Source organism: Leucoraja erinacea, chromosome 11 (genome assembly GCF_028641065.1).
Source record: "Leucoraja erinacea ecotype New England chromosome 11, Leri_hhj_1, whole genome shotgun sequence".
Classification (NCBI taxonomy): Eukaryota; Metazoa; Chordata; class Chondrichthyes; order Rajiformes; family Rajidae; genus Leucoraja; species Leucoraja erinaceus.
The window spans coordinates 52,657,754-52,676,935 of record NC_073387.1 but is presented as its reverse complement, the minus strand read 5'-3'; the positions used below and the strand labels follow the sequence as shown (position 1 = coordinate 52,676,935).

General features: G+C 46.6%; 1 protein-coding gene across 1 annotated transcript in view; it reads right to left on the bottom strand.

Annotated features, from left to right (window-relative positions):
• Positions 1-19,182, bottom strand: part of LOC129701821 (organic cation/carnitine transporter 2-like) — an 82,026-nt gene that overhangs the window by 47,049 nt on the left and 15,795 nt on the right. The window contains exon 2 of the mRNA XM_055643292.1: positions 10,244-10,347. Coding sequence (XP_055499267.1) covers positions 10,244-10,347 — 104 coding nt within the window. The remainder of the gene's footprint in view (positions 1-10,243; positions 10,348-19,182) is intronic.

Here is a 19,182-nt window from a genome sequence, read left to right as displayed (position 1 = left end):
ATATAGGCAGGCCAAGCAAAAGAGGGGGTTCCTTCTACAGTTTGTACAGAGTCCTGTAAGACCACACCTGGAGTTATGTGTGCAATTTTGGTTTCATCCCCTAATTTAAGGCAAAAAGGAGGATCAGGGAAGGATTATTCTTGTATTGGGAGTGTGCAGTGTGCAGTGTAGGTTTCCAAGGGTTTAATTCCAGGGATGGCGGGGGACTGGGTCATATCTGAGCGAGAGAAAGTTTGAGAAGGGAGCAGTGGGCTTCTGGACACTTGGAGTTGTTTTAGGAGGAGGAGAGGGGTTGTTTGAGTGGTGGAATTTCCGCTCAGAGGGGGTTGTGGAGGTTTGGCAGTCAGATTATACCGGAATGCGGGGAACGGAGGAAGGACGGGGAGGGGGAAATGATTGGGGATGATCAGCCATATGCAGCCATGTGTCAATTGAATGGCAATGTGCTGGCCCGAAGGGCCAAAGGCCTACTCGCACTATTGTCTGATGTTATTGTCTAAGACAGGCAAAAGTCAGGCAAATCAAAAAAGCCCACTGTTCGCTGACAGGTTTTTGGCATTCAAAATAAGCCTGCCTCTAGCTGCGACAGATAATATAGTAAGACAGTTGAGGATACCGCTCACAACATACAGCGGTCTCACCCCCGCGTCACGCCGCGCTGCTCACTGACCATGTGGGACAGACGCATATTTTGCGGATGGCGTTGCCAAAAAAAAAAAAGGGGAAAACAACATGTGAGTATCGCCTGTGGGACCGGCTCTTAGGAATTTAGATAGGATCGGACAGAACACACCTACCCCAAAACCCCCCAACAAATATAACCAAATCCCCAAAACCCTCAATAAACCCCCCCCTATCTTGCTCGCCTGTCGAGACAGTGGACCATGGAATGTTAATTCACGGTTACAGCACCCAAAGTGGGCACTGTGGGCAGTTGCACGGGGAAGATGGTTCAGGTCCTATTGATGGCAGACAGAACATGCGTGTAAAGCCGTCTTGCTGGCTTTGAAACCTCCCTCCGACACTCTTGGCATTATGGGTGTTCACAGTGGCTCAATTTTAGGGGCCATGCTGCTTCTATCTATATACCTAATTCATCTGGGCTCAATTTTTACGAAGGCACATGGCATTCTTCTTTTACTTTTACGCAGGAATGATAGCAGTTAAGTTATCTATGCAACTCAGGAAGGAAAGACACGAGATTCTCTCGAAAATTCACTTATGTCTTGTTCTTGAGGACATTTAATCCTGGATGTGGGCTGGCCTTTAAAATTTATGGGAAATTAATGAAAAAAAAAAGACAGAGGTGTTCAGAGGTCAGGAGGTGATTTTGTCTTTGTTTGCCCCAACTGGCTTGCCGTGAACCTCCCTTTGTTGGACTTGGGTCCACTCCAAGGGCATTGTCCGTTTAAAGCCAACCCGTTTTAAACATGGGTTTTAGAGATGCCGGTGATTTTAAACTAGGATAAACAAATAGGCCGCGGGGTGGTTTAAGTCCAGGCTTCTTTCACCTAAGGACGCCTTGGCAAAAAGGTTGAAGCCACCTCTCTCGAGCCGCGGGGGGATCAGCATTTTGATGAAAACAGTAATCCAACCGCTTATACATCTAGGCTGGAGACTTGTAGACGCACTCCTTACTTTCGGGCCTAAGTCGCCGAGCTTCAATGGATGTCTCAGCTGGTTCAAAATGCTTGCCGCGCGCCTCCTTAAACGGAACCGAAGCGGGAGACCAATTACGCCAATTTTGACTTCCCTTCACTGTCTCCAGTTGCACTTTTCGATGTTAATTTTAAAATTCTTTATTTGTTTTTAAATAGTTGATGGTGAATGGGCTGCCCCCCCCCGCTCCCCCGCCTTACCTCTCTGAGCTGTTGCTACACCACATCGTCATGCCGGTGTTGCCTCAGGTAGATGAATCAGCTGCTCCTCGAGTACGTGGTACCAAGAGGTCTAAGCGGAAGAAGGGGGATAGATTTTGAGGGGATAGAGCCTTTTCTGTTGATGCTCAGAGGCAGGCACACTCTGAACACCTGCCATTGCACATCAGAAGGCCCCCGCATGGCCATCGTCAAATCCACCCCTAAAAAACTAATTGTATCTCCTGGCTTTCGACACTGGTTGAGAACTGCCTCCCGTGTTTAGGCTTTAATGTGCTTTGAATTTTTCGGTTTATAGTCCTTGGTTTACGGTTTTTTTTTGATGGTGGTGGTAATAACTGATTGTCATGAGTTCTCATGACAACACTTGTAGGCAACGCAATGTTTTAAAGTGCGGTATAAATAATTAGATTAGTTAGATGATACAGTGGTCAAGAAGGAATGGCAGGTGTTAAGATAGAGAAGGTAGGACAAAGTGCTCGCGATAAGGATAAAATCGCAGCGGGGGGGGCTCGCCAGAAGCGGGTGCGCAGCAGATGAGCTGCATCTATGGAGCGAGGCGAAAGGAAATAGGCAATGTTCAGGGCCGAACCCGAAAACCCTTTCTCTTCAGACCCATCACCCAGTACCCAGTGTAGACAGATACCGTGTAGAGAAGAAAGGAAATCAGGCCCAATCGGGCCCAACCCCCCCCACACCCCCACCCCACAAGGTCAGCGCGCCGCCCCCCCCTGGGACCCGCCGCCGCCGACCCGTCCGACCGCGCCGACCAGCCCCACACGCCCAACGACCCCCGCCCCGACCATGCCCGCCCGCCGCCGCGACCTGATCCAGCCGCCGCAAGACCCGACCGCCGCAGACCCTGACCGCCGACCTTAATGATCACCCAGTACCACTTGGCCACAACTTCTATTTCCCAACCACAAACCAGGGGACCAATTTGGCAAAATTTTTTTTTTTTTTTTTAAACTGAGCCCAATTAACCTACCAAACCCTGGCCAGGTCCCCGTTTTTGGATGTGGGTAGGAAGCATGGAACACCCCGGGAAGAAAAACCCAATATGGGTGTCCCACCCCCCCCCGCACCTGATAATGGGTCCACAACTCCAATACCGAACAGCACCCGTGGTCCAGGATGTGAACCTGGGACGTTCCTCTTTGGCGCTGTGGCGATAACAGCCAACCCTATACCAACCGTGCCACTGTTTTTGATATGAAAATCAGCCCCCTGAAAAAAAATTTTCTTTTTTTGGAATCCCAAATTGGCACCATAGTACATAGACAAGTGTCATTTAGGTTTTAGTTTACAGCCTTTAAAGCCAATAGACAAATAGACAATAATAGGTGCCAAGGAAAAAAGTAACGCGCCATTTCGCCCCTTTTGAGCCAGCAGCGGCGCCTTTTACTTGTGGGAAGTCATGGCCTTTGATCCATCCCCACAATCCATAAAACCTGGTTGTGCTATCCTTCTTCCCCATAAGCCCCCTAACACCTTTCCTCCTATCTTTTTAAGAAGATTTATCTAACTCCATTTGTACAAAGCCCCTACCAACGAAAATTGGCCTGATTTCTGAGGCAGATGAGTTCCCACAGAAATCACAACCTGCCTGCTGGTTGGTGAAAAAAAGGGTTTGCTCTTCATCCCCGTTTCAATAACTCCCCCGTTTTTCTAAAGTTGGCCTATGCTTCTGGACCTCCAACCGGGCACTGGAACTGTTCCTAAATATAGCTGCCCTGTCCAAACCCTGATAATATCTGTACCGTTTCAAGAAGAAAAAAAAAGAAAAGAAAGGAGAAAAAGAGAAGAAAGCAAAGCAGGAAAGAATCTGGACCGTAACAAATTATAAGCCGTTCCATTATCTTCCCCCCCCCACATCGGGAAATTCCGCAGGTTTTTCCTTCTCCCATATGCCGTGGGTTTCCCAATAGAGCCGCCGCTCCATATCCATTCAGCTCCCAGCCGTTTCATTCGCAGAGATATCCGAGGAGAGCATCCGCTTTCTTACCCCAGCCGCCCTCAGGTAATACAAGCACAGCCAGCAGCCGCTCCCTTATCTTCGCTCCGCATAGCGACACGTCCCCCATTAGCACCCAGCAAATCCCCGTGATTTAACCTGGCATAGACCCTAGCAGCTGTCCACGCTTCCCTCCATAGTAATAATGTCCCCCCCCCCTTCCTCAAAACCCGCCACCACAATGTCCTTCCGCTAGAGCCGACAAGCGCCCCAGAGGACGATGCCGAGCCAATTACGTTTTAGAGTAGTTAGTCGAGCCGCTCCACCCGTCTTCAGCCCTTTCCTGCAGAAGAGAGCCTGAGAAGAGCCGAGCAAGCTGTTTAGAGAGCCAAAGCAAGTGCTTTTTTATTTTTCCGAGCAAGAGACTCCATACGAGAGAGAGCGCAGATGACTCTCCCAGCGATCTTGGGTTTGTAGCGCCTCCCCAGCCTAAGACGATCCCGCTCTCCATTATATCAACAGTCCAGCCAGCTCCATTTATATCAAACATATCTGCCTGTCCATTTAGTTTTTTTTTTTATTGCCAGCAGCCACCCTTCGTTTTCTTTCACTGCCTGCTGTACCTGCATGCTTACTTTTAGTGACTGATGAACAAGGACTCCCAGATCTTGTTGTACTTCCCCTTTTCCCAGCTTGACACCATTCAGATAATAATCTGCCTTCCTGTTTTTGCCACCAAGACGGATAACCTCATATTTATCCACTTGGGCCTGCACTTCATCTTACAGCACCTAGACCGCCAGGGGACCTATGCGAGGATCCTGTTTGTTGATTTTAGCTCTGCATTCAACACAATTGTGCCAGAGCTACTACACTCCAAACTTTCCGAGTTGACTGTGCCTGAACTCCTCTGTCAGTGGATCACCAACTTCCTGACAGACTGGAAGCAGCATGTGAGGCTGGGAAAGCACATCTCTGACCCGCAAACGCTCAGCATAGGAGTACCGCAAGGCTGCGTACTCTCTCCTATCCTCTACTCTCTCTACACCAACGACCGCACCTCCACAGACACCTCTGTCAAGCTTCTCAAGTTTGCGGACGACACAACCCTGATTGGACTGATCCAGGATGGGGAGGAATCTGCCTACAGACAGGAAGTGTCACAGCTGGCGTCCTGGTGCCGTAGCAACAACCTAGAGCTCATTGCACTTAAGACTTTATTGATTGTAGACTTTAGGAGAGCTCCCCCTCCCCTCACCCCACTCACCATGAACAACACCACAGTCACATCTGTGGAGCATTTTAAGTTCCTGGAAACCATCACCTCCAAGGACCTTAAGTGGGGGGCTACCATCGACTCCACAGACAAAAAGGCACAACAGAGGATGTACTTCCTGCAGCAGCTGAGGAAGCACAATCTGCCACAGGCAATGATGGGCCCAATTCTACACGGCCTTCGTAGAATCTGTTCTCACCTTCTCCATCATGGTCTGGTTTGGCTGAGCCACCAAGCACGACACCTGCAGTGGCTGCAGTGAATCGTCCGATCAGCAGAGAAGATTATTGGCTGCAACCTTCCCTCCATTGATGAACTGTGCACTGCAAGGGCCAGGAAACGAGCGGGCAAGATCATCTCTGACCCCTCTTACCCTGGCCACAATCACTTTGAATCACTTCCCTCTGGAAGGCGACTACGGATTGTCAAAGCTGCCACAGCCAGACATAAAAACAGTTTTTATCCATGAGTAATTGCTCTACTCAACATCCAAAAATCTGTAGCCTCCCTTTGATCTGTTATTTTGTTGGTTCACATGCTTGATCAATGGTGTTTTATCCTTAATGTTTTATTATTATTAATGTTTAGTGTTTTCTGAGTCATTCGTAACTGTCACTGTATGTCATGTTGTTACTTGTGGGTGGAGCATCAAGGCAAATTCCTTGCATGTGAATACTTGGCCAATAAACTCACTTACTTATTAAACTGCATCTGCCATGCATCTACCCACTCACCCAACCTGTCCAAGTCACCCCCTGCTTCAGGAATGTGCGGTCAGGGGAGGCAGGGGAGGCAGAGCCTCATCTGTCATACTCCCAATTAAAATAGCTGTTAAGAAAAGTAAAGAAAAATAATAATAAAATAAAATAAATAAATATTTTCCACTGATCTGTGTTATAAATGTCATTTCTATATGAATCTAATCATTTTTTATAGTAAAAATCGCCAAATTTGTGCAATCCGCTGCAAATACGTGATGAGATGTGAGGCAGCGACGAGCAGAGCCTCCCCTCTGATTGTGCAACCCCTCTGAAACTGGATGGAGTGCGGGCAAGAAGCGTGTGCCTGTTACTACCTCTCTGTATGTCACCAATGTAATGTTTGTAAACCCCTTCATTACATGTCATAGATACAAAGATACATAGAAAATAGGTGCAGGAGGAGGCCATTCGGCCCTTCGATCCAGCACAGCCATTCATTGTGATCATGGCTGATCGTCCCCAATCAATAACCGGTGCCTGCCTTCTCCCCATATCCCTTGATTCCACTAGCCCCTAGAGCCCTATCTAACTCTCTCTTAAACCCATCCAGTGATTTGGCCTCCACTGTCCCTGTTGCAGGGAATTCCACAAATTTACAACTCTCTGGGTGAAAAAGGTTTCTCTCACCACAGTCTTAAATGGCCTCCCCTTTATTCTCAGACTGTGGCCCCTGGTTCTGGACTCGCCCAACATTGGGAGCATTTTTCCTGCATCTAGCTTGTCCAGTCCTTTTATATGTTTCGGTAGGCGGCGCGACTCTTGTCAGCAGCGGCCTCTGCAGCCCGTCTGCGTTTTTATTATTTTTTGTCTATGTTTTTATGTAGTTTTTGTTATTTTTTGTTGGGGTGTGTGTGTGTGTGGGGGGGGTGGGGGAGGGGTGGGAGGGAGGGGGTAACTTTTAATCTCTCCCTGCACGGGAGACCCGACCTTTTCTTTGTCGGGTCTCCGTTGTCGTTGGGGCTGCAACGAGGAGCGGCCTCCAACAGGAAGACCGGGGGCTCTGGTGCCGACTACTCACCTCACCGTCGCGGAGCTGGCCGAGTCCAGAGCGGGTGGAGCGGTGGTGGAGCGCTGCTGCGGCCCGACCTCCGGAGATTCGGAGGCTGCAACTGCGGGTCTGGCGGACGGCGACACCGGGAGCCCGCGGGTCCCTAGAGGGAGACCGCTTTTCAGGGCTCCCGCAACGGCGAATTCTCCCGCCCGAGTTGCGGGGTCGAAGAGCTCCTGGAGCGGGGCCTCACAGCACCGCCCCGCGCGGCTTGGAATGGCCGCGGGACTCTGCGAGCGCCCGCCGGGGGCTCCAACATCAAGAACCCGGTGTGCGACCTTGCATCACCCGGCGTGGCTTTAATGGCCGCGGGACAATCGCCATCGCCAGCCGGGGGCTTTGACTTTGACTCTGACATCGGGGGGGGTGGGGGGGAGTGCAGTGGAGAGATAAGTTTTTTTGGCCTTCCATCACATTGCTGTGATGGATGTTTATGTAAATTATGTTGTGTCTTGGGTCTATTTGTTTGTAATGTATGGCTGCAGAAACGTCATTTTGTTTGGACCTCAAGGGGTCCAAATGACAAATAAATTGAATCTATCTATCTATAAGATCCCCCCTCATCCATCCAAACTCCAGTGAATTCAAGCCTAGTCTTTTCAATCTTTCCTCATATGACAGTCCCGCTATCCCAGGGATCAATCTCATGAACCTACGCTGCACTGCCTCAATCACAAGGATGTCCTTCCTCAAATTAGGAGACCAAGGATATCCTTCCTCAAATTAGGAGAGCGGCCAGCTGCGGGCGGTGGCGCTGAACTTTACATCGGGAGCCTGGGATCTCTCGCCGAGATCGCCAGTGGTGGAGCTCCATCCAGCGCGGCCTGTCGGCTTCGGAAGCCGTGGTCTCCGGGAAGGAAGTGGCCGTTCCAGGTTTCCCATGCCGCTTCCAACGCCGGAGCACCATCATCCGGCGAGAAGGGCCTGGAACATCGGCCCTCCGTAAAGGCGACTGCGGAGGCCATAATAGGCCCGACTCTGGGTGGACATGGGATGGGGACTGGACATTGTGCCTTCCCTCATAATGGGAACCATTGTGGGGGGATGTTTTTTTATGTTTAAATCTCTTTATTATTGTTATGTCTGTATTTTTTTTAAGTGCTGCATTGGAAATAAGCATTTCACTACACCTATGGTGTATGTGACTAATAAATAACCTTTGAATCTTTATCTTTATTATATTGCACCTGCCACGCATCTGCTCACTCACTCAACCTGTCCAGGTCACCCTGCAAACTCCTAACATCCTCTTCACAGTTCACACAGCCACCCAGCTTTGTGTCATCCGCAAACTTGCTAGTGTTGATCCTAATTCCCTCTTCCAAATCATTAATATATATGGTAAACAGTTGCGGCCCCAACACCGAACCTTGCGGCACTCCACTCGCCACTGCCTGCCATTCTGAAAAGGACCCGCTCACTCCTACTCTTTGCTTCCTGTCTGCCATCCAATTTTCTATCCATGTCAACACCCTACCCCCAATACCACGTGCTCTAATCCTCGCCTTCCATAGTCCAGGTAGCTTATTTCACGTATAAATATATTAAATTTAGGCTCGCTGATCTCGTCATAAAACATCAATGAAAAAGCACCAGGGGAGGCAGCGATCACATCTGCCTCACTGAGGGGGCGTGTCTTGAACCGAGTGGAGGGAGAGCGAGCGTCAATTACATAGGCTCAGCCCACGTAATTGACGCTACCTCACTCTCCCTCCACATTAGCTAGCTACAGCAGCGGCGGCGCAGCACTGGATTCCACCGCCGGCAGCGCTGACTTTTCAGCTGCGGGCGGCACTGACTGGTAGGTTGATTTGTTGATTTGTAGCGGCTGATTTGGAGGCTCTGGGCCGCTGAGAGCTCCCAATTGAGCCCTGCGCTGCAGTAATGTACTCTCTACTCGGGTAGGTCTACCGCAGGTGGAGGGGGGAGAGAGAGGTTGAGAGAGTAGTTGGGTGGAGGGGGAAGCAAGGGATAGATGGGGAGGGGGGTGCGAGGGGCAATGGAGAAGGGGGAGAGGGGGAGGTGGGTCGTTCCCTCACTGTCACGGGACAACGCTCCCGCCCCTTCAGTCGCCGTGCTTCATGCACATAGCCCCGGCTCCACCCCTTTCTCTCCCCGGCGAGACGCGATGATCAATACAGAGAGGGCCGCGCCATTAATACTAGCCAGTGCCTCCCCAGCCATTGACCTCACCGCACATCACTGCCCTGCATCCTCATAGCATCCTCCTCACATTTCACCCTGCCACCCAGCTTTGTGTCATCTGCAAATCTGCTAATGCTATTTTTAATCCCTTCATCTTCATAAATGTATATTGTAAATAGCTGCAGGCCCAGCACCGAGCCTTGCAGTACCTCACTAGTCACTGCCTGCTATTCTGAAAGGGACCACGTTTATCCCTACTCATTGTTTCCTTTCTGTCAAACAATATTCAATCCATGTCAGTATCCTACCTCCAATACCACGTGCTCTAATTTTGTCCTCCTATGTGGGACCTTATCAACTGCTTTCTGAAAGTCCAGGTACACTACATCCACTTGTCCATTTTCCTAGTTACATCCTCTAAGAATTCCAGAAGATTAATCAAGTATGATTTTCCCTTCGTAAATAAATGCTGACTCGGACCGATCCTGCTACTGCTATCCAAATGTGCCGTTATTTCATATTTTATAATTGACTCCGGCATCTTCCCCACCACCGATGGCAGGCTAACTGGTCTATAATTCCCTGTTTTATCTCTCCCTCCTTTCTTAAAAAGTAGGATAACATTAGCTACCCTCTAATCCACAGGAACTGATCCTGAATCTTTAGAACATTGGAAAATGATCACTAATGCTTCCACAATTTCTAGAGCCACTTCCTTAAGTACCCTGGGATGCAGACCATCAGGCCCTGGGGATTTATCAGCCTTCAGTCCCATCAATCTGCCTAACATTATTTCCAGCCGAATGTGAACTTGCCTAATGTGCATTATATGGGCCAAACACAGGCTAATGGGATTAGTGAAGATGAGACATGAAAGTCCGAGTTGGCAAGTTGGGTGCAAGGGCCTGTTTCCAAGGCTGTATGACTCTATGACTCTGTAACACATAGAAACATAGAAACATAGAAAGTAGGTGCGAGAGTAGACCACCAGGTCCGTCGAGCCCGCACCGCCATTCGCTCATGGCTGAACACTAAACAGACACACTTACCCACAAACAGTAGACACAAGACACAGTACACTAAAGCATCTAACTGCTGCGAGCCTATATCTTGCCTTGGGGCACAAAGGTGAAGGAGATTTATGATGAATATATCTCTGTGAATATAAAGGAAAAAGCTCACCTGTCTGATATTACCCCAGAACCACCAGAACCTATCAGCACTCCGAAAAAGTACAGAGATGTGGTAAATGGTTCTTTCCATTTATCGTCACACACCAAGTCCCACTGAAATGCAAAAAAAATCCAATTATTCAAATGTATGCACAAAATGCTGGAGTTACTCAGGCAGCATATCTGGAGAGAAGCAATGGGTGATGTTTCAGGTCGAGACCCTTCTTCAGACTGATAAAGTCTGTCTGAGGAAGGGTCTTGACCCGAAACGTCATCCATGCCTTCTCTCCGGAGATGCTGCCTGTCTTGCAGAGTTATTCCAACATTTTGTGTTTATCTTCAATTTAAACTAGCATCTGTAGTTCTTTCTTACACATCCAAATATGTGCTCTTATTATGCAAAGTTGTGAGCAAATTTTGACTACTTAAACAATTATTTTTACAATCTATACCATGGACATCTGTCTCTTTGCATAGAGTCATGGAGTCATAGAGTGATACAGTGCGGAAACAGGCCCTTCGACCCGACTTGCCTACACCGGCAAACAAGGCCCACCTGCCAGCATTTGGTCCATATCCTTCCAACCTTGTCCTATCCATATACCTGTCGAACTGTTTCTTAAATGTTGGGATAGTCCCTGCCTCAACTACCTCCTCTGGCAACTTGTTCCATACATCTACCGCCCTTTGTGTGAAAAGGGTACCCCTCAGATTCCTATTAAATTGTTTCCCCTTCACCTTAAACCTATGTCCTCTGATCCTTGATTCATCTACACAGGGCAAGAGACTCTGTGCATCTACCCGATCTATTCCTCTCATAATCTTATACACCTCTATTAGATCACCTCTCATCCTCCTGCACTCCAAGGAATAGTCCCAGCCTACTCAACCTCTGCCTATAGCTCAGACCCGGTTAACATCCTCGTAAATCTTCTCTGTACTCTTTCCAGCTTGACAACTTTCCAATAACAGGGTGCAAAGAACTGAACACAATACTCTAAATGTGGCCTCACCAATGTCTTATACAACTGCAACATGATCTCACAACTTCTATTCTCAATACTTAGGCTGATTCTCAATACTCTGGCTGATGAAGACCAATGTGCCAAATACCTTTTTGACCACCCGATCTACCTGAAACTCCACCATCAGGGACCTATGTACCTGAACTCCTAGATCCTTCTGCTCTACAACACTACCATTCACTTTGTAGGTCCTGCCCATGTTAGACTTCCCAAAATGTAACACCTCATGTAACTGTCCTCACGACGTGATTGTTAACAGTAGAACGTAGATTGACAGCCAGCCAAACTCCATTCAATAATCGAATGCGAGTCAGTAAGTTAGCATCTCAGCTCTTAAGTTTAATGATTTTCCAGTGCTGTCACATTCTTCATAATGAAAAACGAGTGAAAAACTATAAAGAAAAAGGAAGATACACAAATTACTCTCCTTTGCAGAAATGTACATTTAGATAGAAATAAACAAATCTTCTAACACAAAGAAACATATATGGCAAATATATAATAAACAATATACTTAAATCCATCTAATGCCACTGCAAATCCTATTCCTTGTATGTTAAGGTACTACAAAATGGCCGCCTGCTAACAATCTTAACATTCCCAAATGCTATGGAGTTAAACATCACCTGCCATAAATACTCTCCAATATAGCATTCCAAGTATACAGTGAACAATATGAACTTACAGCCATTGCTTTCTTAAGCGTAACAAGCTAGGATTGGGAAGGATTGCTTCTGACGTTAAAACATGACAGACAAACCAAGGCTGGAGACTACTTCCTGCTTCCTACTTCCTGTGTGCAACTGATCATTAACAATAAAGGTCCAACAGATTACGCTATTGCACATAAATTCACCTCACATTTTTCTGCATTCACTGATCAGGATTCTTCTGACATTCCCAACAGCCCACTTGGCTTATTCCATCAATGATCATCAATAAAGGTCCAACAGATTACGCTATTGCACATAAATTCACCTCACATTTTTCTGCATTCAATTCCATCAACCATTCCTCAGCCCACTTGGCTTATTGATCAAGATCCTGCTTGAAAACCATCTTCACTATCTTGTATCATCTGCAAACTTGCTAGTCTTGCCATGTGCATACTAATCCAAATCATTGATATGGATGACAAACAGTAACGGACCCAGCACCAAACCCTGAAGCACACCACTAGTCACAAGGCCTCCAGTCCGAGAAGCAACCTTCCACCTTCACCCTTTGCTACCTTACATGAAGCCAATTTTCTATCCATTCAGCTATCTCTCCTTGGATCCCATATGATCTAACATTCCAGAGCAGCTTATCAGGAGGAACGTTGTCAAATGCTTTACTGAAGTCCATATCTCTATTACTAAAAGTCTGATCTTGACCGCTTTTGGCTCACTGTGCTGTGATTTCCGAAAGAACGCCACCAGCTACGGCCGTCATTTATGGCCACCTCGCTCAGAGCCCGCTTCCGCCTTCCTGGACCAGAGGATTTTTCCCATCAATGAAAAATCAGGGAAATTATTAATGTTTTTTTTTTTAATTGCCATTCTCTCTGCTGCCCCTGCTGCGGTGAGGGGGGAGGGATTATAAAACCCGGAAGTGGTGTGCCTTACCCAGTCTCTCCAAGATGGAGGAAGCCAGAGGGTCACGTGTCTCTGAGCTCTGAATAACACTGAACACATGTCTACTTAACTGTGAGCGCCCTTAATGTGGTTTGAAAATGAAAATATGGTTGGTTTGAAGTAAACAGGCTCTGCATGCAAATGGTTGTTTGCGGGGTTTGGGTTGAAGTAAAAAGGCACTGCATGCAAATGGTTGTTTGAGGGGTTTGGGTTGAAGTAAAAAGGCACAGCATGCAAATGGTTGTTTGGGGGGTTTGGGTTGAAGTGAATAGGCACTGCATGAAAATGGTTGTTTGTCTAAACTTGACAACTTCCTGTTTGCACTACTGATTTTAGATAAAATGCTACCACTTCCGGTTGTGATTTTGGCCACGTTACTCAGTCCCCCTCTGCTCATCAGGTGCAGAGGATTCTTCCCATCAAGGAAAAACAAAAGTGGCCACACCTTTTCCAGTGGGAGGAGGAGGGATTATAAACCCCAGAAGTGTGCATGTGGCTCAGTCACTGCACAATGGGGGAGGGAGAGGTCACGACTCTGTCTGAGCTGTGAATCAACTGAACACACTGAATGAATGTCTACGGAACTGTGAGTGTGGTGTTTTGTGTGGTTTTATGGTGGTTTCACCCTGCTTGAAATAGTATGAAACTGCATTTCAATGTGGTGACCTTGCACGAACTGGTATGAAACTGCATTTGAATGTGGTGTTGTTGCACCCTGCATGAAATGGTATGAAACTGCATTTGAATTTGGTGGCCTTGCACCCTCCTTGAAATGGTATGAAACTGCACTTGAATTTGGTGGTCTTGCACCCTGCTTGAAGTGGTATGAAACTGCATTTGAATTTTGTGGCCTTGCACCCTGCTCAAAGAGGTAAGAAACTGCACTTGAATATGGTGGCCTTGCACCCTGCTTGAAATGGTAGGAAAATTAATTTGAATTTGGTGGCCTTGCACTCTGCTTGAAATGGAATTTCAAAGAATAGTCGTGAATCAACTGCCAGCCCACCAGCCGTGAGTGAGCTGCCAGCACATCAGGCTTGAGGGACTGAGCTGCCACCCCAAGAATCCATTTGGCCCACAATGTCCATACTAGCCCTCTGGAGACCAATAGTAGGTATGTTACAAAACCTACCTGAATCGTGGCTGAGCATCTGCCCTACCCCGTGTGCGCGATTTTGGCGCTGTTTAGAGGGGGCGGGTTTAAAACGCGATTTTTACTAGGCTGTTGCAATCAAAAATGTTCAGCCTAGTAAATCATTAATGGAAAATCGCTGAAAGACCCCGTCGCAAAAGGTATTATTAGTTTTTATGGCCTTGTATAATAGTTATAGTAATTTAAAAATCACTCTCTCAACCCGCAACCTCTCGCAGCCCCAGGGTTTTATAAAGCAAACAATTAAAGGTATGTACCTTATTTTTACATTAAATGGGGCTTCTTAAGAACCCTGTATATAAAGTTTTCTATAGCGAGTAGTTCATTTTGGGCTCTTTATATCCCGCAGTATTTTTCTGGGCACTTGAGGGCACAAATCCAGCGCAATGTGAACGGTCTAAACCAGCGCGTTCACAGGAACCCACTAGAAAGCTGATTTAAATTGACTTTAATTTACAGCAATTGAACACTAAATTCCTTCCATTTGGCCTATAAATTGATGTAAATGAGATTTAAAAATCATGTTTTATTGTGAATTATTTGTGAATATTATTTGGACACTTGGGCTATTTAAAAATGTTAATCATTTATTAAGAAATGGATAGATGTTTAGATCTAGTAATTGAAGTTTGAAATTAGCTACAATTGGGTAACTAACTAATTATATGCCTTAATTTCAGGTCATCCAAGTAAGATTATTTTATATTTGTTTCAGAATGCTTCAATCTATGATAACTGAAAATTTCATTCAGTTCTCTTAATTTTTAAGAAGGTTATAGGCTTTTGACTGTCCACGATCACAGCTTTTTTGTTATGTCCATAGAAAAGCAATAGGGAACAAGATGCTAATTTCTGAGTATGAAAATGGCCATAATTTTTTTATTACTTGAGATATGAAAGTGAATTAGGTGTCAAATTAAACTTATTGTTATGCTTTATCTGATGGGATAAATTGCAGACTTGATTTTTTAAATCTCAAAATTTTGTAACATTGCTACCAGTAGTCCCTGCAGCCAACAATGCCCATACCAGCGCTCCAGAAAGACCTGCCGCTCCCACTGGCCACCAATATTGGAATTGATGAAGAGGTGGAATATTGCGTTGGGGGACCAGCCCTCCTGTGTGAACATGGGACCCATCGGGTCCCACTTAGTCTAGTATACACCTACAGCTCTGCCCTCATTTGTCAGGAAATGGTGTTACGTAAACTGTTGGGACTGAAGGAAGATAAATCCCCTGGGCCTGATGGTCTGCATCCCAGAGTACTTAAGGAGGTGGCCCGAGAAATCATGGATGCATTGGTGACTCTTGATCAGTTCCTGTGGACTGGAGGGTAGCTAATGTAACCCCACTTTTTAAGAAAGGAGAGAGAGAGAAAACAGGGAATTATAGACCAGTTAGCCTGACATCGGTAGTGGGGAAGATTATTAAAGATGTAACAGCAGCGCATTTGGATAGCAGTGACAGGATTGGTCAAAGTCAGCATGGATTTATGAAGGGGAAATCATGCTTGACCAATATTCTGGAATTTTGTGAGGATGTAAGAATTAGAATGGATAAGGGAGAGAGTGGATGTGGTGTATCTGGAGTTTCAAAATGCCTTTGACAAGGTCCCACATAAGAGTTTAGTGTGCAAAATTAGAGCACATGGTATTGGGGGCAGGATATTGACATGGATGGAGAACTAGTTGGCAGACAGAAAGCAAAGAGTAGAAATTAACGGGTACTTTTCAGAATGGCAGGCAGTGACTAATGGGGTGCCGCTAGGCTCAGTACTGGGACCCCAGTTATTTACAATATATATTCACGATTTAGAGGAAGGAATTATATGTAACATCTCCAAGTTTGCGGATGACACAAAGATGTGTGGCAGTGTGAGCTGCGAGGCTGCAGGGTGATTTTGGATAGGTTGGGTGACTGGGCAGATGCATGGCAGATGCAGTATAATGTGCCTAAATGTGAGGTGATCCACTTAGGTGGCTAGAACATGAAGGCAGATTATTATCTTTTAAAATAATATTTTTATTAGAAGCAAGCACATATTATGGTAAAAACATTTAATGTATATCAGTCGTACATTATTAATATTATCAATTGTGGATTGATTCTGCTTCTGTTTTTTTTTATATATAGATAGGGAGTAAGAAAGAAAGTGAAAAAAACCCCACAAATGTCAAGATAAAAAAAGAATGGAATAATTTACTAATAATACATCATCGGAGATAGGTTCGTAAATTATAGTATAACTTTTCATCTAATCCTGAGTCCAAGCTTCGGTTAGGTTCTCATGCTGAACCGATCTACCCCTTCAAATAGTCAATGAATGGAGACCACATGATAACAAAAAGCTCTTGTTTGTCCATTAAAACAAGCCTGATTCTTTCCAGGTATAGGGTCCCCGACATTTCCATAATCCACATTTTAATTTTGGGGGTTATAGGGCCTTTCCAAAATTGTAATATTGATTTTTTCCCAATTATTATACTGTAGTCAAGAAAGTTTATTTGGCTTGTTGTGAGTGTTAGACTTTGTCCTGATATTCCAAGTATTATTAGTTTTGAATCAAGATCCAATTTAGTATTGACAACTTCAGAAATTATTCTAAAAATATCAATCCAAACATTTTTGATTTTTATACAATTTACAAAAGTATGCGTTGTTGGCCTCTAGATGCTGACATTTATCACAGATAGGAGAGATATGTGGGAAGATTCTATTTGGTTTTGTTTTAGAGTAATGTAATCTGTGTAATACTTTGAATTGTATTAAAGCATGTCTGGCATTTAACGAGCATTGATGTATATATTGTAGACATTCATCCCAAGTATCTTTCGTTATAGGTTGGCCTAATTCATTTTCCCATGTGTGTCTATATAATTCCATCGATGGGACCTCCCTATCTAAGAGGGTGTTATGAATATAAGTTATTAATGTTTCTGTCTTAGGATGTTTATTCAAACATACATCAAGGATTTCTTGTTCCCTAGTCCTATAATCTTGTGTATTAGATTGTGGCGCGTTCAGATGAAGTGACTTTGCGCTCCCAAGTCCGAGTAAATTCGGAGCAGCCCGGTACCGAACGTGGCTGTGAAAATAAGGTATTTTAAAACCCTCAGAACCCTTAAAACCCCCAGAAATCACAGTAAGAAACTCACCTCCAGCACGAGGAAATCCAGGACCGCATCGTAATCCCGACGGGTCGCACATGAAGCCGCACGGAACTGCTCAACATCGGACGTGGCTGCGAGAAACTGGCTTGTGAGTACTACAGCACCCACACCAAAATCCCGATGGAGCTGGGCAGAACAGCCCCCTGGATCACCACTCCGGAGGGTAGGAGATGGAGCCAGCGCCGGGAGCGAAAGCAGAAACGTGGAAGGCGAGCGGGGGTGCAGGGCAGGCTACGGAGGGCTCCACAAAGACCATCGCTCCCAAGCGCCTTTCTCGCAAATGTCTGGCCACTCACCAACAAGCTGGATGAGGTAAGGCTCTGGATCAACACCCAGCAATCCCTGAAAGAATGCTGTGTGCTGATCTTCACGAGACCTGGCTCAACGCGCTGGTTCCCAATGGGGCTGTGGACCTAACCAACTGCATCGTGCTGATAGAACAAAGGACTCCGGCAAGAGCAAGGGTGGCGGGCTCTGCATCTACATCAACAATGACTGGTGCACTAACCACACTGCAGTAGAGAGCTACTGTTCCCCAGACCTGGAATACCTAGTAATTAAATGTGGGCCGTTTTACCTGCCTCAGGAATTTACTGTGGCTATCATCATGGTCATATACATCCCACCACAGGCTAATGCTAACCTAGCGCTAGCACAGCTGCACTCGGCCATCAGTAAGCAGCAGGATGCTCACCCCGATGGTGCCTTCATTGTTGCAGGGGACTTTAATCAGGTCGACCTATGAGCTGCACTCCGCAAATTCCACCAGCATGTGCAGTGCCCTACCAGGGGCTCAAACACGCTGGATAAAGTGTACACCAACATCAAGGACGCATACAGAGCTCTCCCCTGCCCATCCCTGGGACAATCCGATCACCTCTCACTGTTTCTACTGCCTGCATACATACCCCTCATCCGCATGACCAAACCTGCAATAAGGACGGTCAAAATATGGCCCGAGGACGCCACCCTACAACTCCATGACTGCTTTGATCGCACTGCCTGGGACCTGTTTGCACAACAGGCTACCAGTGGTACAGAGGTAGGCTTGGAGGAGTACACATCCACTGTGCTCTCCTACATCAACTGCTGTGTGGAGACTGTCACAGTGGACAAGCAAATAAAGATGTTCCCAAACTGGAAACCCTGGATGAACAAGGAGGTTCAGAATCTGCTAAGGGCACGCAACAATGTATTTAAATCCAGGGACACTTCTGCCTACAATGCTGCCAGGTCGAACCTGAACAAAGGTATCAAAAAGGCCAAAGACATCCACAGGCAAAGGGTGGAAGACCACTTCAACACCAGAAGCATGTGTCAGGGACATCACTGACTACAAGAGCAGCCCCACTTGCCCCCACGGTGCTATCACACTGGCCAATGAACTAAACACCTTCTTTGCCCGCTTCGAAATTGGCAACACCACCAGGAGTGGAATAACCCCGGCCATGGCGGAGGGACAGGCCTTAACACTGAGCACTCAGGAGGTACAGTGCGCAGGCCCGGATGGAGTCCAGGGAAGGGTACTAAAGGTATTCTATGGTAACTGGCGAAGGTATTCACGAGAATCTTTAGTCTGTCTCTATCTCTGGCAACGGTCCCCAAGTGCCTGAAAACAGCTACCATAGTGCCGGTGCCGAAAAAGTCTAAAGTCACCAACCTGAATGACTACCGCCCGGTTGTCCTCACTCCAATACCAATGAAGTGCTTCGAAAGGCTGGTCCTCTCCCACATCAAATCCAGCATCCCTGCCTCACTGGACTCTAATCAATTTGCATACAGGGCAAGTAGATCGACAGAGGATGCCATCTCTCTGGCTCTTCACACTGTCCTGACTCATCTGGATGGACAGGGCACGTACGTAAGGATGCTCTTCATTGACTATAGCTCTGCATTCAATAGGTCATCACCACCAAGCTTACCACCAAACTCCACCAGCTAGGCCTCAGCTCGCCGATATGCGATTGGATCCTGAACTTTCTGAC